General features: G+C 29.8%; 1 protein-coding gene across 1 annotated transcript; it reads right to left on the bottom strand.

Annotated features, from left to right (window-relative positions):
* Positions 1–7,661: 7,661 nt before the first annotated feature.
* On the bottom strand, positions 7,662–17,385 carry LOC126842946 (calcium-binding protein P-like). The gene is made up of 18 exons (XM_050580190.1): positions 17,172–17,385; positions 16,937–16,960; positions 16,476–16,493; positions 13,820–13,837; positions 13,236–13,271; positions 12,881–12,898; positions 12,600–12,629; positions 11,768–11,785; positions 11,455–11,490; positions 11,186–11,224; positions 10,749–10,787; positions 9,689–9,742; positions 9,358–9,390; positions 9,246–9,263; positions 8,989–9,006; positions 8,683–8,700; positions 8,376–8,402; positions 7,662–7,799 (listed from the first exon to the last, which is right to left on the bottom strand). The coding sequence occupies exons 1-17, from the start codon at positions 17,224–17,226 to the stop codon at positions 8,383–8,385; spliced, it is 492 nt and encodes a 163-aa protein (XP_050436147.1). The 5' UTR covers positions 17,227–17,385; the 3' UTR covers positions 7,662–7,799; positions 8,376–8,382.
* Positions 17,386–20,281: the final 2,896 nt, after the last annotated feature.

Below are 20,281 nucleotides of genomic sequence, written 5' to 3'. Positions count from 1 at the left end.
AAAACCACCTGAGTATAACGCGAGACACACGAAAGAATTAAAATTGTATTTTCAATATGTATTGTTATTGAAAATATTAAGTAAAATTAGATTTTGAATATTTTAAATAAAATATCTAGGTCAAAATATGAATCGATTTGGCTTATCGTTGAAACTAAAATTTTAAATACACATCGGTATATTGAACCCTAAGGCAGAAAATCATTTAATTCTTTTTAAGCACCCTCATTCAATCAAAACAACAATATTTAATAAGTAATATCGATACTTGTGTTGTAGTATATAGGACATATTTTGATCTCTTTGTGTACTAACAAAAAGTTAAGAGTATCCACACTTCATGCAGATACATGCAATACATGGATGTGTCCTGCAATCTAGGATCTCTAATATCTTATCTCTAATTTATTACCTATAATCCACTATCTCTATTAATTCCCATCCATAATCATCCTCAGTGACACTTATCATGTCGCTCAAAAAGGTGACAGACAAATTTTCAGAATGACCCTCAGCCATAAGACATATCCATCCATGTCAAACAAAATACTAGTTGGACGTAGTAAAAAGTTGTTTGTTATTATTATGATTGTTTTGACCTTTAACTTTGAAAATGTCAATTCTTGAATAAAAAAATAACTATAATAATAGACTTAAAAGTAATTTTTAGGTTGACCATGAAGCAAGTTTGGTGTCAATATTATTATTTCATACTAGCATACACTGCTTTGTGAGAAAAATATGTATAATGCATTCAAGCAACACATTTGTATCACTATAATACATCAGTAAATTATTAGATACCATAAGTTATAGTTATAGTATATTTTTTATTTCAGATAAGCAAACTGAGAATAAAAGAAAATCAAAATTCAACAATTTAAAAAAAAGTATTGAAATATAATAATGTATTCTGCCTTAACACGATCTTTTTATATTTTCAAACCCTATTCTTTAAATTCCCTTAACACTAAGAATTGTTTTCTTTCATAACAAATCTTAATACAATCATCCTTTTAATATATAAAGTGACTATTCACCAAAATATCCTTATCATAAAATATATATTTTTATTTTTATTTAAAACAAAACCACTCATAAAATTATATTATTTAGTTCAAACACTCATATTAAATAACGCGGTGTGTAAACAATCTTTTAAAATAATTTTTTCAGACAAACTTATCAATGATTCAACACACTGGCTTGCTCTTTCAAATTTAAGTAGATTAGTATTTCATACGCTTTAAGATTACTGACAACATTTTGACGGCCATAGTGTTATGGACATGTTAGATACACCTCAGTTATTCCATTGGCATCTTATTGTCGCAAACACAGCACTCAATGCGTGCTCAGCCAATCACAATATCATATAATATTTGAATTCCTCCAGTCAATTTATCTTTAATGACAAATCAATTTTTACTAAGTGTACACCAATGAGTTTAACCAATGAGAATCAAAACATTTTTAATTTGCAAGAAAGTAAGTTTATTGTGATTTAATGAAAATATAATGTGGTTAGTGGAAAAGTATACATAATTTAATGATAACTATTCTGTATTTAAAATAAAACTCGATAATTTTATGGCTCCTTTAGATCCGCCCTGTAATAAAAAAAAAAAAAAACGTTATTATGATTCGTAGCTCAAGTATAAATTGTTTTCATAATGTTTTTTTTATTAAAATAAGTACAATTTATATGTATGTTACATAATGAATTTAATAATAAATAAATAAATATAGTATATAGTATATTATATTTCTTTGTATAGCAACTCTATAGATTAGGAATTGTACATGAAAATTACGTTTTTTGATGAAGAATTTTAAAAGTTCACCTGAATGTTTAAAATTAAGAATAACACCCAAAAAAATACATATTTTTCTACTAAAAATTACGGTGCTCTATACATTTTTTGAATATAGTTGAATTAGTTCCAAACTAGCACAGACTATTTATACACTGGGGCACGTGTTAGGATTGATAAATCATGATTAAATGTTACACACATTATTACAGGTCTAATAACAAATTTAGGACCTCTGTGTTGCAAATTTTTGAGAAAAATTACCTCTATTACTGAGGATCACCGTAATAAAATATAAAAGTCGGTAGCAAGCTGTAAAAACACCCCAAAACGGCCGTTTGGAGGAATAAAAAAAAGCAAACCATGAAAAATATGATAAAATATCATAATATACACGTTACAATTTTAGATTCAAAAGTTGATTGCGTTTTGGTCAACACTAAAAAAGGTATATGTTTGGCAATTGACAAGTATCATGAATAAAAACTTTTTAAAAAGAAAAAAGCTATAAAATTTTGATTATTTTACGATAAAATGAACGTCTTGTATTAAAATAATCACCTGGTATATATATATATATATATATATAATGTGTTAAGGATGAGGTCTGGCAGCATGGTTGTTTACAATCACTGTTCCACGTGTGATATCCCAGTAAAGGTCCTGATGATCACCTTCCTTATGACAATCTTCCAAATTTTTCTTGTTATAAAGAACCCATTCATTTGTTCTAGGTTTCAATATTTCCCTTATTTCTTTTTCTTTATTATATCTAGTGTCTGGAATAAAAAATCCAGCATGACCATGACAATGACCATCTGATTCTGAAGAAGATTCAGAAGCATGGTCATGAGCACATTGAGGAATCACTACAGAAGCACGGCCAGGAGCACATTGATGAGGACCATGACAATGACCATCTGATTCTGAAGAAGATTCAGAAGCATGGTCATGAGCACATTGAGGAGGACAATCAGAAGAACAGCTAGAAGGACAGTCAGGAGCACATGCCTGGCCACAACGAGAATCAACACGAGGACAACGATGACACTGGAAACTCTTCAACTTCAGCTTGAACTCTATACAAACATGTAAAGTAATTTGATCGTTTTAAAATGTTTTAGTACAATAATAATTATAATTCCAACTTAAGTGTTAAATTTGAATGCACCACACAATAGTGCAAACAAATTATAGTACACATGATTTCATGTAAGTATACGAAACGTATTCAAGATTTTTTCCCATTTAACCAGTGTTACAAAAGCGGTTTGTCTCTTTTTTCAAAACAGTGATGTATTGTTAACTAAATTAATTCATTCATAATTAAAAATATGTAGGCAAAAATTAAATAGAACATTGTACATAAACCACTGTGAATAAGCAAACACTGGGAATTCCCCAATTGGAGAAATTGAAATAAAAAAGTTTTTCAGCCGAGTCTGCAACCACGAAAGAACATTTTCATGTCTCGTTGAAGTACCGATTAAGTTTAGAGTAGTGGTGGAGTTATAGATAATGATATAGTATATTAAGAAGCAGTAACAAGCTAGTATATTAAAACATCAAGTTTCTGGCTAATATTGTAGTGTTTAATATCTGGCTTACCCACTATCTCCCATCCCTATCACTCACCCCATCTACTACCCCTATATCCCACCCCTATCTTGTAATCTCCCCAACCCCAACCCCTCTTTCACCCCTAACCCCATTCCAACCCCAACCCCATCTCCATGTGGTAACGCTTTTTGACATTTTTCGGTTATTTTCTACAGCTAATTCCCACCCCTATCGCCCACCCCCAACCTCATCTTCAACCCCATTTCTTTTTTGGTAACACTTTTTTCGTTATGCTTTTTTGATAACGCTTTTTTCGTTACGCTTTTATGGTAACGCTTTTTTCGGTTATTTGCCAGGGTTATGTGCCAGAGCTAAGACATGAAAATGTCAATATGAGATGATGATAAAAACATACCTCTGTGTAATCTTCTTAACAAACATAATACTCTACCATCTAAAAAAAAAAAAATACACATAAAGTTAGGATGATTGACATAATTATAAATTTTTAAGTATTAGATATTTAGTTTATTTAATATGAAATGTATGTGTTAACACGAGGTGCATAATTCCAAAGCAGACACAATAATTAATGCTTTATCAACAGGTTGTCAACTAATTTATACTTGGAATTTTCTTCTATAAAAGCATTTTTTAGACGAGTCTGCAACTGACAAATGAGCATTTTTATGTCTCGATGAAGTACCGAATACATTTTTAAAAAAAATGTAACATCCCCATCCCTCATCTCTTATCTCTTATCAGATAACAGTGTAACGATTTTTTGTAACATTTTTTCGGTTATGTGCCAGAGCAAAGACATGAAAATGTCAAAAACAGCTAGAACAGTGGGGGGGGGGGGCACAGTGAACACGGGAAGGCAAGGGTTTACTAGAGTTATTACATCTGAAATTGATAAAATAACTTTCAAATAAACGTTTCGATGCGAATCGATCGTTAGTACGTTCAAAACATTTCAGTACAAACCAAGCACAGTACAAACCAGCACACTAACAAAGTATTGTAGTGAGGTGCTGTGTTTACAATTAGCATTAAAGCATTTCTTTGTAAATAATTGAATTTGTTATATTCTGTTGGAATGGTCGATGATTTATATGTAACCGGTTGTACTCAACAAGAATAACATTTTATACATTATTCTTCCATTACAGTAAACCTTTGTGATCTGAACATAATGTAACAGTCAACTACTCTTTAAAGTTTTAAGCAACTGCATTTATAAAAGTACACTGTACGTAGACTGTTTACAGACACCTTCTACAACAAATTACACTTGAACTTTTACAACAAGTATGGTATTTGAATGCTATATCCTACTCCCTTTGGCTGCTAAATGTGTTATAATATATATTTTTCTATTAAGTATGGAATTTCGTTATAAAAAAAACTGACACTAGATTACTAGCAAAGTATCCTATTTTTTTATAGTTAAATATAAATAATGTCATATCTTGACTGATAGCAGAAATCTAAGAGTGTTACATTTAACCTCGATTATATAGTTGAATACTTTTTAGAAGTAATGTAAAAGCGTTGCGTGGAAGGAGTAAACATGATTTAAACAAAATTAACTACTAAGTTAGCAATAATAACTATTATCTTTGTTATTCAATTTTGTTTTGGAAACTAATTCATTTCAAAGCAGTAAATAGCGTTGCGACACCAGGACGATTGGGTAAGCGATGATGCCAACCGAAAAAAGTAATAATCTTTTCTTTTCGCACATCTAGTATACCGCAAATGTACTTTTTTAGAAATTATATTAGAAAATAAATGCCATAAGTATTTTTCCGTACTGTAATACTGAAAACGGGTATTGACTATTACTCATATTGTGCGTTACAATATTATTTGAACAAATTTGAAACATGTGATATTTGCCCTATTTTTTTTTTTTTTTTTGTTGTTTTAAGACACCTATAATACGTGCAATGTAATGGAAATCTGCGTGTAACCTACAAAAATGAACCAACACAGAGGAACCGAGCCATAGGGGGTGGGATGAGTTTCAGGTCAATAGAAATTTAGTAATGGCTGAGTATGATAGAACTACTCTAAAAGCACAGAGATTATCATATGATGATGAGAACGACGTATCTACACGACGTTGTTGGTTTTAGAGAGATACTGATGTTTCAAAGTTCTTTGTAAAATGATGTTCTTTGAGATATTAAAAATCTACCTACTGTAGTAATTTAAATTGATTTGTTAGTTTTTACTTACGAGTTTCTTTATATTCATCTGAACTATCACCACCTTGTTGCATTATAGAAAAAAAATGTAATTAAAAAAACAAATTGAGTAATATTTACTAACGTGTGCAGTTAATAGTTGTTACGTACCTCCAGGTGAATGTGGCTGAGTTTGTGAAACTAAATATAAAGAATAAAATTCGGTATTAATTTCAATTTATACGTTGCGTTCAAGCGATGATGAATTATTTCAATACCATAAATTATGGTATAAAGTTGATTTGGGTTAATCGACTTGAAAGTGAAGCAGTGTTGTACAAAATACAAATACATTTTACCTAATGATATCGCGATGGCGATGACAGCTAGAAAAAAAATAGCAAATTTTTTCATCTTGTCACAATGAACACCGTTGAGTTGTTTCAATAGAGAACTTGCAGTAACGTGCAGGGAAAATTTCAAATGAATACAATACATGGTATTGTTTTTGCGAGTGTTGTTTGGCCCGGATAGAAATGATTTCATTTAAGTACATAAGAAGCAGAAAACTGTTTATCTTTTGAAAAACAGCTTGTGTCACGAGACACGCGAAAGAAGTATCTAAGGCATAAATTACGGTAACAGCGCAACGGTACAATTATTCATGAAACATTTCAAACTTGGTATATCGTCATATACTTTTAGATATTGGTCGAATTAGTATCTTAAACTACTCAGAAACGCCCATCTATGCCAGTGTATGAGTGTTTATTTTTTGTTACACACTTCATGCAGTTAGGTACATCAATACGTGGATATGATGATAGTATAGTCTTAATTATAATATGTTCTGGCCAAACGTTTTATAGTAGTTTCATAATATCTGGCCTTGATCGATTTACTGGCAACATTTATCAATAATTACCGTTTCTCATAAATCAATTTCCGCGATTCGCCAGTGAATACATGGCTACCTAACAAATTAATTTGACTATCCTTATACATCCTAATATATCCATATATATCTTAAAAACGCCTTCACTGTTGATGTTTTTTGAAAACGCCTAATTATTATTTTTCTTCCATTTAATCCCATTTGTACAAAACTTTGGGAAATGTCCATATAAGCGGCCAGTGCGTCAATTATGGCATTAACCATTTATAGGAAACAATTCTGAGCATTTAAGTTATTAAATTCATTTTTTTGTTTGTCACATTAAAATGAAATAATAATGTTACGTTATTATTATTTTTGATTTGTCATTATTCAAATAATTATGATTTATTTATGCTTTTGTGGATTCATTTATATTATTTTGTTATGTTTGGTGTATTAACAATGTTTGTTATTTTAGCTTCGATGCGGAGTTGAGAAGGTATTGTATTTACAATAATGTGATTTTTTTTTTGTCTGATTTCAAAATATATTTTAAACTGCTGAACCGGTTTCTTCGTGTAGCAATTCTATAGATCAAAAATCTTACCTAAAAGTTACTTTAATGGGCCAACAATTTTAATAAAGTCACCCCTCTTCTAAATCGAGAGAAGCACCCAAACAATTTACATATTTTCCAAGCGTGCCTCAGCCAGTTACAATAATTATCTTTTAATTCCTCCTCCAGTCAATTTACTTTTAACGACACACAATTTATTATTATGTATACACAAGGATATTATATAATATATATTTTTATTTTTATTTAAAACAAAACCACTCATAAAATTATAATATTTAGTTAAAACACTCATATTGAATAACGTGGTGTGCAACAAATCTTTTAGAATAATTTTTTCAGACAAAATGAGCAGCGATTAAACACACCGGCTTGCTTTTTAAAAATTTAAGTCGATTAGTAATTCATACACTTTAAGATTACTGACGTTTTGACGCTCATAGTGTTATGGATATGTTTGATACACCTCAATTATTCCATTAACATCTTATTGTCACAAACACAGCACTCAATGCGTGCTCAGCCAATCACAATTACATATAATAATTTACTTCCTCCAGTCAATCTTTCTTTAACGATAAATCATTTTTTTATTAAGCGTACAAAAATGGGTAGAACCAATGAGAATCAAGACATTTTAAATTTGCAAGAAAGTAAGTTTATTGTGATTTAATGAAAATATAATGTTGTTTTTTTGGGTAAAAGTATACATAATTTAATGATAACTAATCTGTATTTAAAATAAAACTGGATAATTTTATGGCTCCTTTGGATCCGCCCTGTAATTAAAAAAAACAACATTATCTTCATTTGTCACTCAAATATAAATTAGTATTATATGTGTTTAGAGAAATCGTTTTAACATTAGACACTTGGATAATAACTAAAAATATATAGTTTTTTCTTTTTGAAAAATGTGTATTTATTCAGTATAGTATTATAAAAAGCTAATGAAATATTTTCATTTTAGCTTCAATGGAGGAGAAGGTATTGTTTTTACAATGACGTGCTTTTATTTTTGTGTCTGCATAATATCATTTAACCCTTAACCGGTATCGTCATTTTCATTCCCATTTGATTATAATGAAAATCGGTCATTTTTGACCCGACGATACCAGTAAAGGGTTAAACCGCTTTCTTTGTGTAATAATTTTACATATTAAAATCGTACCTATTAAAATGTTTACGTCTCCTCCTTCAAAATAGAAAAACACTCAAACAAATTCGATTTTTCAACGTTTATTAATACTAATTTGATTATTTTTGTTGGTGTTTTTTTCGATTTTGAAGGGGAATGGGTGAACTTTTGAAATTTTTATTATCATTTCGATAATTAGTAGTTAGTTGATACTTACCAGCTGGCTATTCCCGCTGCTGATAACCTAAATATAAAGAATAAAGTTAAAATTACTGTGAATTCATACTTGCGTACTTAGGTTAGTGAATTAATTATGTATAACGCATCCAAGTGATCAATTGCAATCAAAGTGAATGTGAAGACAATAAGTAAATATAATTTAATAAATCAACTTCTATCTATACAATACTCTAGAAAATGTTAACTAAGTACACTTAAAAAATATGTTCTACAGTTCAAAAGAAAATTTATAAAAAAACAAGAAAAATGTTATATAGTTCCTTCAACTGCTAGATGTTACTTACCTTGTGGTGGATATGAACCTAAACGTAAAAAAAAAAATAAGGAATCAATATGATTTTATAGTTACATACATATTATGTTAATGTGTGAAGTCAATGAATAAAAATAATTAAATGTATCAACTAAACTATTAACATGTTAATGTGTGAAGAAATAAAAATAATAAGTAAATTTTTAGTGATAAAAATAGGTTAAAAATAAATTAAATTTGATAAAAATAAAAATTCTTCAATTCAAACTTATTAAAAAAATGTATAAAAAACAAGAAAAATGTTATATAGTTCCTTCAATTACTAGAAGTTACTTACCTTGTGGTAGATATGCACCTAAACGTAAAGAATAAAATAAGGAATTAATTTTTATTTCATAGTTGCATATTATTTATGTAAGTGTGTGAAGCCAAAGAGTAAAAATAATTTAATAAATCAACTTATATTTATGCATTTCTCCATAAATATTTACTAGGTACGCATAAAAATGTACTTCAATTTAAACTTAATTTAAAATGTAAAAAAAAAATCAAAGTAATTTTATAAAGCGTCTTTAATTGTTAGATGGCACTTACCTGGTGGTGGATATTGACCTAAACGTAAATAATAAAATAAGGAATCAATATGATTTTATAGTCACATATATATTATGTAAGTGTGTGAAGAAATAAAGTACAGTATACTTACCTTGGGGAGGATACATTGGTCCACCAGGTGGGACTAAATTTAAAAAAACTAAATTAGTTCTCACTATGAATTTATACCCTAATACATAATATAGATAAATAGTCTATTTTTAATTAATCAACTTGAGATTGAAGAAACCGATAAAAATGAGGGACAGCTACTATTTAACAAGCCAATGAGTGAAAATAATTTAATTAATCAACTTGTATTTATTCAATACTCCATAAATGTTTACTAAGTACGCATAAAAATGTTCTACAACTCAAACTTTTATATAAAAAGAAACAAAGTAATTTTATAACGTGCATATAGTTGTAAGAAGATACCTTACCTAATGGTGGTAAATAATCTTGCGGACCTTCCAGATGATGAATTGGATAAAAACCTTGTGGCATAAAAAAAATAACAAAATTAAACATCAATATCACTTAATATTAGCATAAATTATCAGAGAATAAAAATTGGATATGCTCTTCATTAAATACCCATGGTATATCCTAATTAGAATAAGAATAAAGAAAATCTCACACAGCGGGTTGATGTAGCCAATCTATTGCTATTATATTATGATGCCAAAGATCAAGGCAGCTTTCATTCCAATAGAACAATAATTACAATCTAGATTTTGGACCATCACACAGTTGTATGAATTACAAATAATTAGCTTGCCTTAGCTAATATCTCCCAATTCAAAAGAAAAAAAATTCCGATATTTCGAATATTATGTTTATAAGATCAGTAATTTCAATTCTAATACACGTTTTAAAATTAACCCATATTTAGGGTTAGAACGGGAGGAGTAGTTTTTTTAAAGAACTATTTTGTAAAGAACAAAATAATGTATATCAATATGAATTTATAGCCGCATACAAAATTTTGCAAGGGTTGCATCAATTGTAGGGAAAACGAGAGAGAATAAGTTGAGATGGTTTGGTCATGTTATGAGAGGAGATGATGCAGAGGCAATGATGGGCGTTATGAAGATGATTGTAGAGGAAAAGAGGGGAAGAAGAAGACCGAAGAAAAGATGGATAGGTGTAGAACTAAGACGGCCGACCTTATGTAGTTGGGTGTGTAAGAGACATCTAGGGGTAGTCATTAAAATTTGACAACTCCCTCTTTCATTTAAGTCCTACCAGACCACTGTAAGTCCAATACTTCACAACCTACAGCCGTTTGATACCCTACCATTATTTTTGATACTCCTTGTATTATGTTAGTGAATAAAGAAAATAAATATAATAAAATATGTTATTTATCAACTTCTATCTATTACAATACACCCTAAAAGTTTACTAAGTACACATAAAAATGTCCTACAACTCAAACTTTTATATAAAAAGAAACAAAGTAATTTTATAACGTGCCTATAATCGCAAGATAATACTTACCACCCGGTGCATGAGTTGGTACCATATCGGATAGACTATCTAAACGTTAAAAACAAAATAAGGAATCAATTTGACTTCATTGTTGCATACATGTTATGTTAGTGAATAAAGAAAATAAGTATAATAAATATAATTTATCAACTTCTATTTGTACAATACTCTATGAAAGTTTACTAAGTATACATAAAAAGTACCCCATTTAAGTTGTCCTCCGTCGTAATAAGGTTCTACTTAATTAAATATTTGATATTTTCAGAATAAAAATGTTCTACAATTCTAACTTTTACAAAAAAATTGTATAAAAAAAACCTTATTTTATAATGTAAGTGAATGAAGAAAAAAGTATAATAAATTTAATTAATAAACTTCTATCCAAGGTAACCAATTATATCAATAAATTAAGAATTGTGTAATTTTAACTGCTATATAATACTTACGACCCGATTGTTGAGCTGGTACCAAATTGGATAGACTACCTAAACGATAAAAACAAAATAAGGAATCAATTTGTTGCATATATGTTATGTTAGTGAATAAAGAAAATAAGTATAATAAAATATGTTATTTATCAACTTCTATATATACAATCTCCAAAAAATTTACTAAGTATACATAAAAATTACTCCATTTAAGTTGTCCTCCGTCGTAATAAAGGTTCTACTTAAGTTTTATGACGTGCCTTTAATTATTACTGGGTAAAACATACCTTGAGGGGGATACATCACTGGTACACCAGGTACGACTAAATTTAAGAAACAAAATTAGTTATAAATATGAATTTTTACTCTAATACATAATATAGATAAATAGTCGATTCTCATTATAAACTTAAGATTGGAAAAACTAATAAAATTAGGTACAGCTATTTAACATCTAAATAAAAGTAAATTTTTGAAAAAGTTGTTTAAAAAAAACATTTAATTTAAAAAAAAAATTTACAATCCAAACTTATAAAGAAAATGTACAAAAAAAAAAAGAAAATATGTATATATTTCCTTTAATTGCTAGATGTTACTTACCTTGTGGAGGATATGGACCTAAACGTAAAGAATAAAATAAGGAATCAACTTTACTTTATTGTTGCATATATTCAGGATGTATCAAAAAGATGATGGGGTTAAAAATGGTGGGGTTTACAAACGATTGTAGGTTGTGAAGTATTGGACCTACAGCGTTCTGGTAGTGCTTGAATGGAAGAGGAAGTTGTCAAGTTTCCAATGACTGCCACTAAATGTCTCTCTACGTTCCCGCCTTCATTTTTTAGTTTCTTAAGATAGTGTCCTCACAAGAGAAGTAATCGAGTTCGCGAAGCGTAATTTAGTTACGGCTATGAAACAAGGGTTGCATCAATTTTAGAGAAAACGAGAGAGAATAGGTTGAGATGGTCTGGTCATATTATGAGAGGAGATGATGCAGAGGCAATGATGGGCGTTATCAAGATGATTGTAGAGGAAAAGAGGGTAAGAAGAAGACCGAAGAAAAGATGGATAGGTGTAGAACTAAGACGGCCGACCTCATGTAGTTGGGCGTGTAAAAGACATCTAGTGGAATTCATTCGAAATATGACAACTCTTCTTTTATTTAAGTCTTACCAGAGCGCTGTAGGTCCAATACTTCACAACCTGTATTCTGTTAGTGAATAAAGAAAATAAGTATAATAAAATATATAATTTAATAACTTCTATCTATACAATTCACCATGAAAGTTTACTAAGTGTACATTAAAGTACTCCATTTTAGTTTTCCCCCATCGTAGTAAAAATGTTCAACAATTCAAACTTTTATACAAAATGTACAAAAATCTACATAAGTTTTATGACGTGCCTTTAATTATAACTAGGTTATATTTACCTTCTGGGTACATTGGTACACCAATTGCGACTAAATTTAAGAAACAAAATTAGTTATCAGTATGAATTTATTCTCTAATACATAATATAGATAAATAGTCGATTCTCATTTAATAAACTTGAGATTAAAATAATAAAATAATAAGTAAATTTTTAAAAAAGTGATAAAAGATGGTTAAAAAAAAACATTTAAATTGATAAAAAAAAAATCTACAATCCAAACTTATAAATAAAATGTATAAAAAACAAGAAAATATGTATATATTTCCTTTATTCGCTTACCTTGTGGTGGATATGGACCTAAACGTAAAGAATAAAATAAGGAATAGATAATGATATACTATATTAAGAAGCAGTAACATGCTAGTACATTAAAACATCAAGTTTCTGGCTAATATTGAAGTGTTTAATATCTGTCTTAAGACAATTATCTTACCCCTACCGCTATTCTTACCCTCAACTCCAACCCCATTCCCACCCACAACCCCATCTCCGTGTGATAACGCTTTTTTCGTTATTAATTTTCGTAATAACTTTTTGGTAATACTTTTTTCGGTTATGTGCCAGAGCTAAGACATGAAAATGTCAAAAACAAAGTACTTTTATAACGTGTCTATAATTGTAAGAAGTTACATACCTGGTGGTGGTGGATATGCTGGCGGATATTCGTCGACTAAACAAAATGAGGAGTTAATATGATTTTACTGTGGTATAAATATTATGTAAGTTTGTGAAGAAAGTAAGTATAATCTATTTAATTAAACAACTTGTTTTTATGCAATACTCCATAAATATTTAGGAGTTTTAAATAGGCAATATCTAAGAATTCTCATTATTTTTTAACAATAATTTGTCTTTATAAAGCAAGAAAAAAATGCTAATGTTCATGTTATATCAATGGAATTTAAAAGCTCTACTATTAAAACTTTTTATAAAAAATTAAGTAAGATTTGTAGAAATATGTCAAAAATAAATAAAATAATTTTAGTGGCAATAATTTCTAGTGATAATAAAAAATAAAGCACAACATTATAAGAACAATCAAACCTTCACAGTTTCACATTGAAGCTAATATGTGTATAAATTATAATTCATAAAAACATGCCAAGTAAAACGCTTCGATGCGAATCGGTAGAATGTACAAGTATTGAGTATCGTTCAAAATCAATGTAGTAGCAAAAACATTTTTATCTGTGTATTTACTTCATAGTTGGTACTTACCACATGGATATAACGAATCTTGTGGCATAAAAAAAATAAAATAATAAGTTATTAATATTACTTTGTATTAGCATATATTATAAGATGATAAAAATTGGATATACTCCTCATTAAATACCCATGGCATATCCTAATAAGAATGAGAATAAAGAAAATCTCACACAACTGGTTGATGTAGTCAATCTATTGCTATTATATTATGATGCCAAAGATCAAGGCTGCTTTTATTCTAATAAAACAATTAAAATCTAGATTTTGGATCATCACACAGTGGTATGAATTACAAAAAATTAGCTTGTCTTAACTAATATTTCCCATTTCGAAAGAATAACAATTCCGATATTCCAAATGTTATGTTTATAAGATTAGTAATTTCAATTCAAAAATATTATAAGTTAGGATCTGGCATACCAAGTAATTTATTTTTAACTTGGCTAAGTTTTATTCTAATATAGGTTTTAAAATTTACGTTAGGTTAGTGGTACATTTTTAAAAGAATTGTAAATTACAAACTATACCTACCAATATACTCGTATATATATATACATATACAGGGTGTCATGAAAAGTTCTACCGAGCTTCAAATGAGACATCCAGGATGCTCTATGGGTACAATAAATGGTATTCATTTTTTAATTATTTTAAATAGAACTCGTATTTCAATTAAAAATAGTCTTACAAAAAAAAAGTTTGCAGATTCGAAATCAAGAGAAAAAATCTTGTTGAATTGATATGTAACATGATTTTTTGGTATCTGGCCACACATGCGACCACAGGGTGGCCACTGAGTGGCCGGCATGTGATCAAAATCGCCATATGGCATGCGACCCAAAATGGTTAGAATTTTATTCTCAATTCAGTGGTTACCTTAAGTAATTACTAATTACATTAAATTAAAAGTTACAATATTCATTTTCAACCGAATGTTTTTTTGAAAAAATATACATATTATTTAAAAGTTTTAATTGTTGTACTAATTCTTTTAAATTTTCATGTTTTAAGTTTTTCCAGTTATGCATAGTACGTTTGTTAAACGTGTATTTTACGCATCCAACTCAATTCAGTATAATTTAAAAAATGGGTTAGATTATGAAATGTTCAAAAGATTATTTATATGAATTTATTTTTTTCAAATGATTTGTAGTTGTTTTTAGCATACTGGCGATTTCAAAATAGTGATCCCCAATATGTGTTATTGGTCTCTACTGTATAAATTAATAATATTAAAAAAAAACATTATCCACCATATAAGCGGATATATAAGGACCATAGAAATGTCTTATGACCGAGTAAATATCAATTTAAGTATACAAAAATTTCTGATGGTAACTTTCAGCGTCCGCAGAAATTTTATTTTCGACCATCATCCAAAATGGTATTAAAAAATTAAGTTTTGTATTTTTTGTAACATAATTATCAATAAAAATGTATCACTGTTGTCATGAATATTTATAATATGTTAAATGTATAATATTTATAGTACGTTTGCCCGCTGACTATTGTTCGGTACTTTAATTTATGAAATAACACTTTTTTAAGTCGCAAATACTTGTTTAATCATGCATCACCTTTTATTCTCGTAGATGTATTAATTATTTTTCAATATATAAAATTTGAATAGTACATCTAACAAATAAGGTGTAAAAACTTTTACAAGAATATTCAATAAAAAAAATTACTCCTAACGTATTAATTTATTTAAAAATAAAAAAGTGTATAAATGAAATCAAACAAAGCCTAATTATAGTTTGTATCTGATTGCGGAAGAAATACCGATGGTCCTACACGGAGAACACTAGAGAATAATTAGAAACAAACTTATTAATTAAAAATTACATTTTTACCAAAAAAATGGTGATAATTTCTAAAATATTGAATATAAAATAATTCTAAGGTCACCACTGAATTGAGAATAAAATGATTATAACCCAAAATGAGATACGCATGTCATATATTAATTTTGATCACATGCTGGCCACTCAGTGGCCACCCCGTGGACGCATGTGAGGCCAGATACCAAAAAATCATGTTACATAACAATTCAACAAGATTTTTTCTCTTGATTTCAAATTTGCAAATTTTTTTTTTTTTGTTGGACAATTATTTAATAAGATACGAGTTCTAATTTAAATAATTATAAAATTAAAAAAAAAATGAATACCATTTATTGTATGGGAACAATATAACTTTTGTTCTATTGAATATGTTCAAGATTGTTTTAAGAAAATTTTCTAATCAAAATTATCAGCAAATTATTCTTAATAAAATGACCATGTTAAATAAAAAATAAAAATTTAAAAAGTAAAACTGTTAATAACAATAAAAATCGTTGGGCTGAGTACATTTCATTTGCGTCATCAATTTCACGATACTATTTTCGCGTTGCTGTTTCCCCTCCCATCTCCTCATCTCCCCACCCCTTTACCTCTTACCTTCCCCCCTTCCCCTTCTTACGTTCTTATTTCTAATCTCCCACTGTCCCCTCCCATTAAGCAAAGCGTCTTCTAAATACAAAAACCTACCATTACCACTCATGATTTATTGTAAAAAAAATAAGTCATTTTTTAAAAAAAAATTTTCCAGTAAATATAATAAAAGTTTTGTTCTTAGTTGATTACCGACTAATATATAGAGTAACTATATTGTTTATACTGACCGTTCGGTTGTTCTCCAACTATTTAACAAAATTATACAAATAAAATTAATGTATTCCACCTTTAAAAGTCTCATAATAATTAATAGAAAAATAATAATTGAGTAATTTCATTTTTTACACATATTTATAGCATTTACATATATTTTATGTTGGTGCAACTTTCAGAAAAAAAAATCTTTAATTTTATTTGAAGTTTTTGGTGCCGTGTATAAATATAATTCCGTTAGTCTACTTATAGTACTATACTGCATCACGATAGAAGTGTACCGGGTGATTGGTTAACTATGACCGAGTCAATAGCTTAGAAGATATTAGACTTTTTTTTTACTTTTATAGTTACTAGTTGGTACAAATTTAATATATTTCTGTTAAAGTTTAAAATTTAAGACGGAAGAAAGTGTGGAGAGTAAAAATATTTTTATCTGACTCAACCGGGTCGTTAATTGCTTATCGTTAATTACCTGGACCTGGACGACCTTGTGTGACTAAAATACATGAATAATAAGATTAGTTGTCGATATACATAAATTCATTACCGATTACAAAAGTCTATGAGGAAATTATATATTATAAATTCAAGAAATTAACTTTTTCCAATACTACAATATTATTATGTCATTTAAAATAACTAAGCCACAACTATATTATTGTTAATTTAAAAAAAAAAAGTATTGTAAAAAAAAATTCTAAAATTACCCAGCGAAATTTCCATGATGATAGCAGCTATAAAGAAAATGGTGATTTTTTCCATCTTGCAATAATGGACGAACGAATGTTTCTGATTCTGAATAACACCGTTAAGTTATACCTACAATAGACAACTGAGTAACGTACAGAGAAAACTCTATCTGAACAGCATAATATACATTTTTTAGCGACTTTGTGGAAACGGTTTTTCTGAAGTATGACGCAAAATATCGCGATTTATTTGATTAATTACAAAAAAAAAAATGATACATTGGCAAAGTAAACACTGACAAAGTAAACAATTCTTCAGCAATAACAACCTTTCGGTTAACGTTGCGACCTGTTAAATGCCTAATACCAAGTTTTTTACAGTACGCCTGAAATTCAACACCGCAAAAAAATTTTGCGTCATCGCTTGTTATTGTTCTTGGGATTCCGAAACGTGCATTTAACTCAGACATTTTTGTAATGACTGTTTCTGCTATCATCGCATCTTTTGGAAATACTTCTGGCCATTTTGTTGTTGTATCAACATTAATTAAAAATGTTTTATTTTGATATGGGCCTAAAAAATCCATATGTATGTTAGTCCATTGCCTTTGGGGCCATTTCCAAGGCGTTATGACTGCCTTAGGTGGATTTGGTTTAGCATTTAAACATTCGTTGCAGTTACGTGCGATGTCTTCAATTTCTTTATCTAACGGGGACCACCAAAAATATGACTTTGCTAAGCTTTTCATACTTGACATGCCTATATGGCATGAATGCAGTTCCGTTAAAATAGAATTTCGAAATTGTTGAGGTACACGTTAGCCCTATAAAAGACATCCTTGTTCTATTGTTATTCTACTTAGCGTGAATTAAACGATTTTAATTCCGAATTTGATGAAAAACCGTCACCCCATTCATTGGTTTTCACAGCATTTAGAACTCTAGACAAAATTAGATCTCTGTTTGTACCTATTTTTATGTTTGACCTATTTATGGGAAATGGGGATTCCTCATAAATAAAATTAATGTGAGTACTTTCTTCAATATCATCATCCGTATGACTTTGGCCAGATTTTATTCGAGATAAATAATCAGCCCCGTTGTTTTCAGATTTGAAGTATTTCAAAATCAAAAGATGATAAAACAAGTGCCTACCTTTGTAAACGATTAGCCGCGTATATCGGAATGCCTTTTTTATCACCAAAAATATATTAATGGTTTGTAATCCGTTTCCAATAGAGATTTCTTACCATATTGTAATCATAAAATTTTGTAATTCCGAAAATAATAGCTAACCCTTCTTTTTCGATTTGTGGAAATTTGCATTCTGTATAGGTCTTTCAGTATTATCTGGGTATACATGTGAAATAATTGCGCCTAAAGCATGACATGATGAATTTACAATAAGCTTCAGAGGAAGTTTGTGGTCATAATGTGCTAACACGGGTTTAGATGTAAAAATGTCCTTAATTTTTTTATACGCTTTGTCACAATTTGGTGACCAATGCCATTTAATATCCTTACGTAGAAGCAAATAAAGTGGTTTTGAAATATCTGCTGCGTTAGGTATAGATTTATTATAATATGTTACCATACATATAAACGATTTCAGCATTGTTTTATTTTCTGAAATTTGAGATGAAGAATTAGCGTCAGTGTGTCTTGACAATGTGTGTAAGGCGAAAGCCTTGCTCATCAATTTTATGACCTAGATATTCAATTGCTTTTATGAGAAAACAACATTTATTTCTTTTAACTCTTAAACCAGTTTCTGAAAGAACATTATATATTATATATAGTATATATTTTATTGCTCTATCGTATTACCCGCAATTATTACATCATCTTGAAATACACCTAACCCTTCTAAATTAGCAGTGGCAAGCTCAATAGCTTTCTGAAATTCACCTACTGAATTTTTTATACCAAATGAATTTCGTGTGTAACTGAATAAACCTTTGTGCGTGTTAATGGTAGTATATTTTCGATCAGGGGAGAACCAGAGATGTTCTAAATTTGGTCTATCCAACGCATTGGTGTTCTACCACGGCTCCTTTTCGCTTCTATTTTTCTTTCGATCATCAGATTCTCCAGACACGATTCATCCCTTGTTATGGTGTGGCCAAAGAACCTTAGAATCCTCTGTTTACACACCACTGCCAGTCTTGTTTCCACATTTAGCATGGCCAGAATTTAGAAGTTGGTCCTCCTTTCCATCCAAGAGATTCTCAGCATCTGTCTGTAGGCCCACATCTCAAAGGCGTTTATGCGTTTTACGTCTTCCACTTTGAGTGTCCATGTTTCAGATCTATAAAGCATCACTGAGAAGGTAAGCGCCTTAAGCGGCCGCAACTTGGTGTTCCTGGAGATATGGCAGTCCTTCAAAATTGGTATTAGCCTGCTGACTGCTTCCCTCCCAAGAATAACACGACGCCTAGTTTCTCTGGATGATCCGCCATCTGCTTGTACTATTGAACCTAAATATGTAAACTCATCCACTTTCTGGTAGCCGTTTAATACAGTGGTGGGTGGTATAATACTCCTGCTCGATCTATAACCATAACCTTGGTCTTGCTCCTGTTAATTGTCAGTCCATACTTGTTGCTTGCTTCTTCAACACGTTTTAGTAATTGGCTCATCTCCGGCTCAAGTTTGGTACATAACGTGGTGTCATCCGCGAACCGCAAATTATTGATCTTCCTACCTTCAATAACCACTCCACCATTCCATTCCCGGAGTGCCTCTCTTAACACTGCTTCACTGTACATGTTAAAGAGGATAGGTGATAGAATGCAGCCTTGTCGAACACCTTTGGTAGGTTGAAACTGATCTGAATATGCATCTTCTGCTCGGACTACTGCCCTTGACCCAGCGTATAGATTTCAGATTAAGTGGATGATATGATCAGGGACTCCCATATCTGCCATGACCGTCCATAGTTTCCTCCACTGAACACAGTCAAAAGCTTTCTTATAGTCAATGAAGCACATGACCAATGGTTAATTGAATTCTCTACTCTTCTCTATGAGCTGGCGTATGTTCAAAATTTGTTCACGTGTTCCTCTACCTTTGACAAATCCAGTTTGTTCTGGCGGTATCTGACTGTCTACGTAATACTTTAGTCATGC

Source organism: Adelges cooleyi, unplaced genomic scaffold (assembly GCF_023614345.1).
Source record: "Adelges cooleyi isolate 19-005CV unplaced genomic scaffold, UGA_ACOO_1.1 ACOO_flye_CR_arks_rails_tigmint_CR_PRNA_574, whole genome shotgun sequence".
Classification (NCBI taxonomy): Eukaryota; Metazoa; Arthropoda; class Insecta; order Hemiptera; family Adelgidae; genus Adelges; species Adelges cooleyi.
The sequence above is the reverse complement of the archived record's forward strand: the minus strand, read 5'-3'. Positions and strand labels throughout refer to the sequence as shown.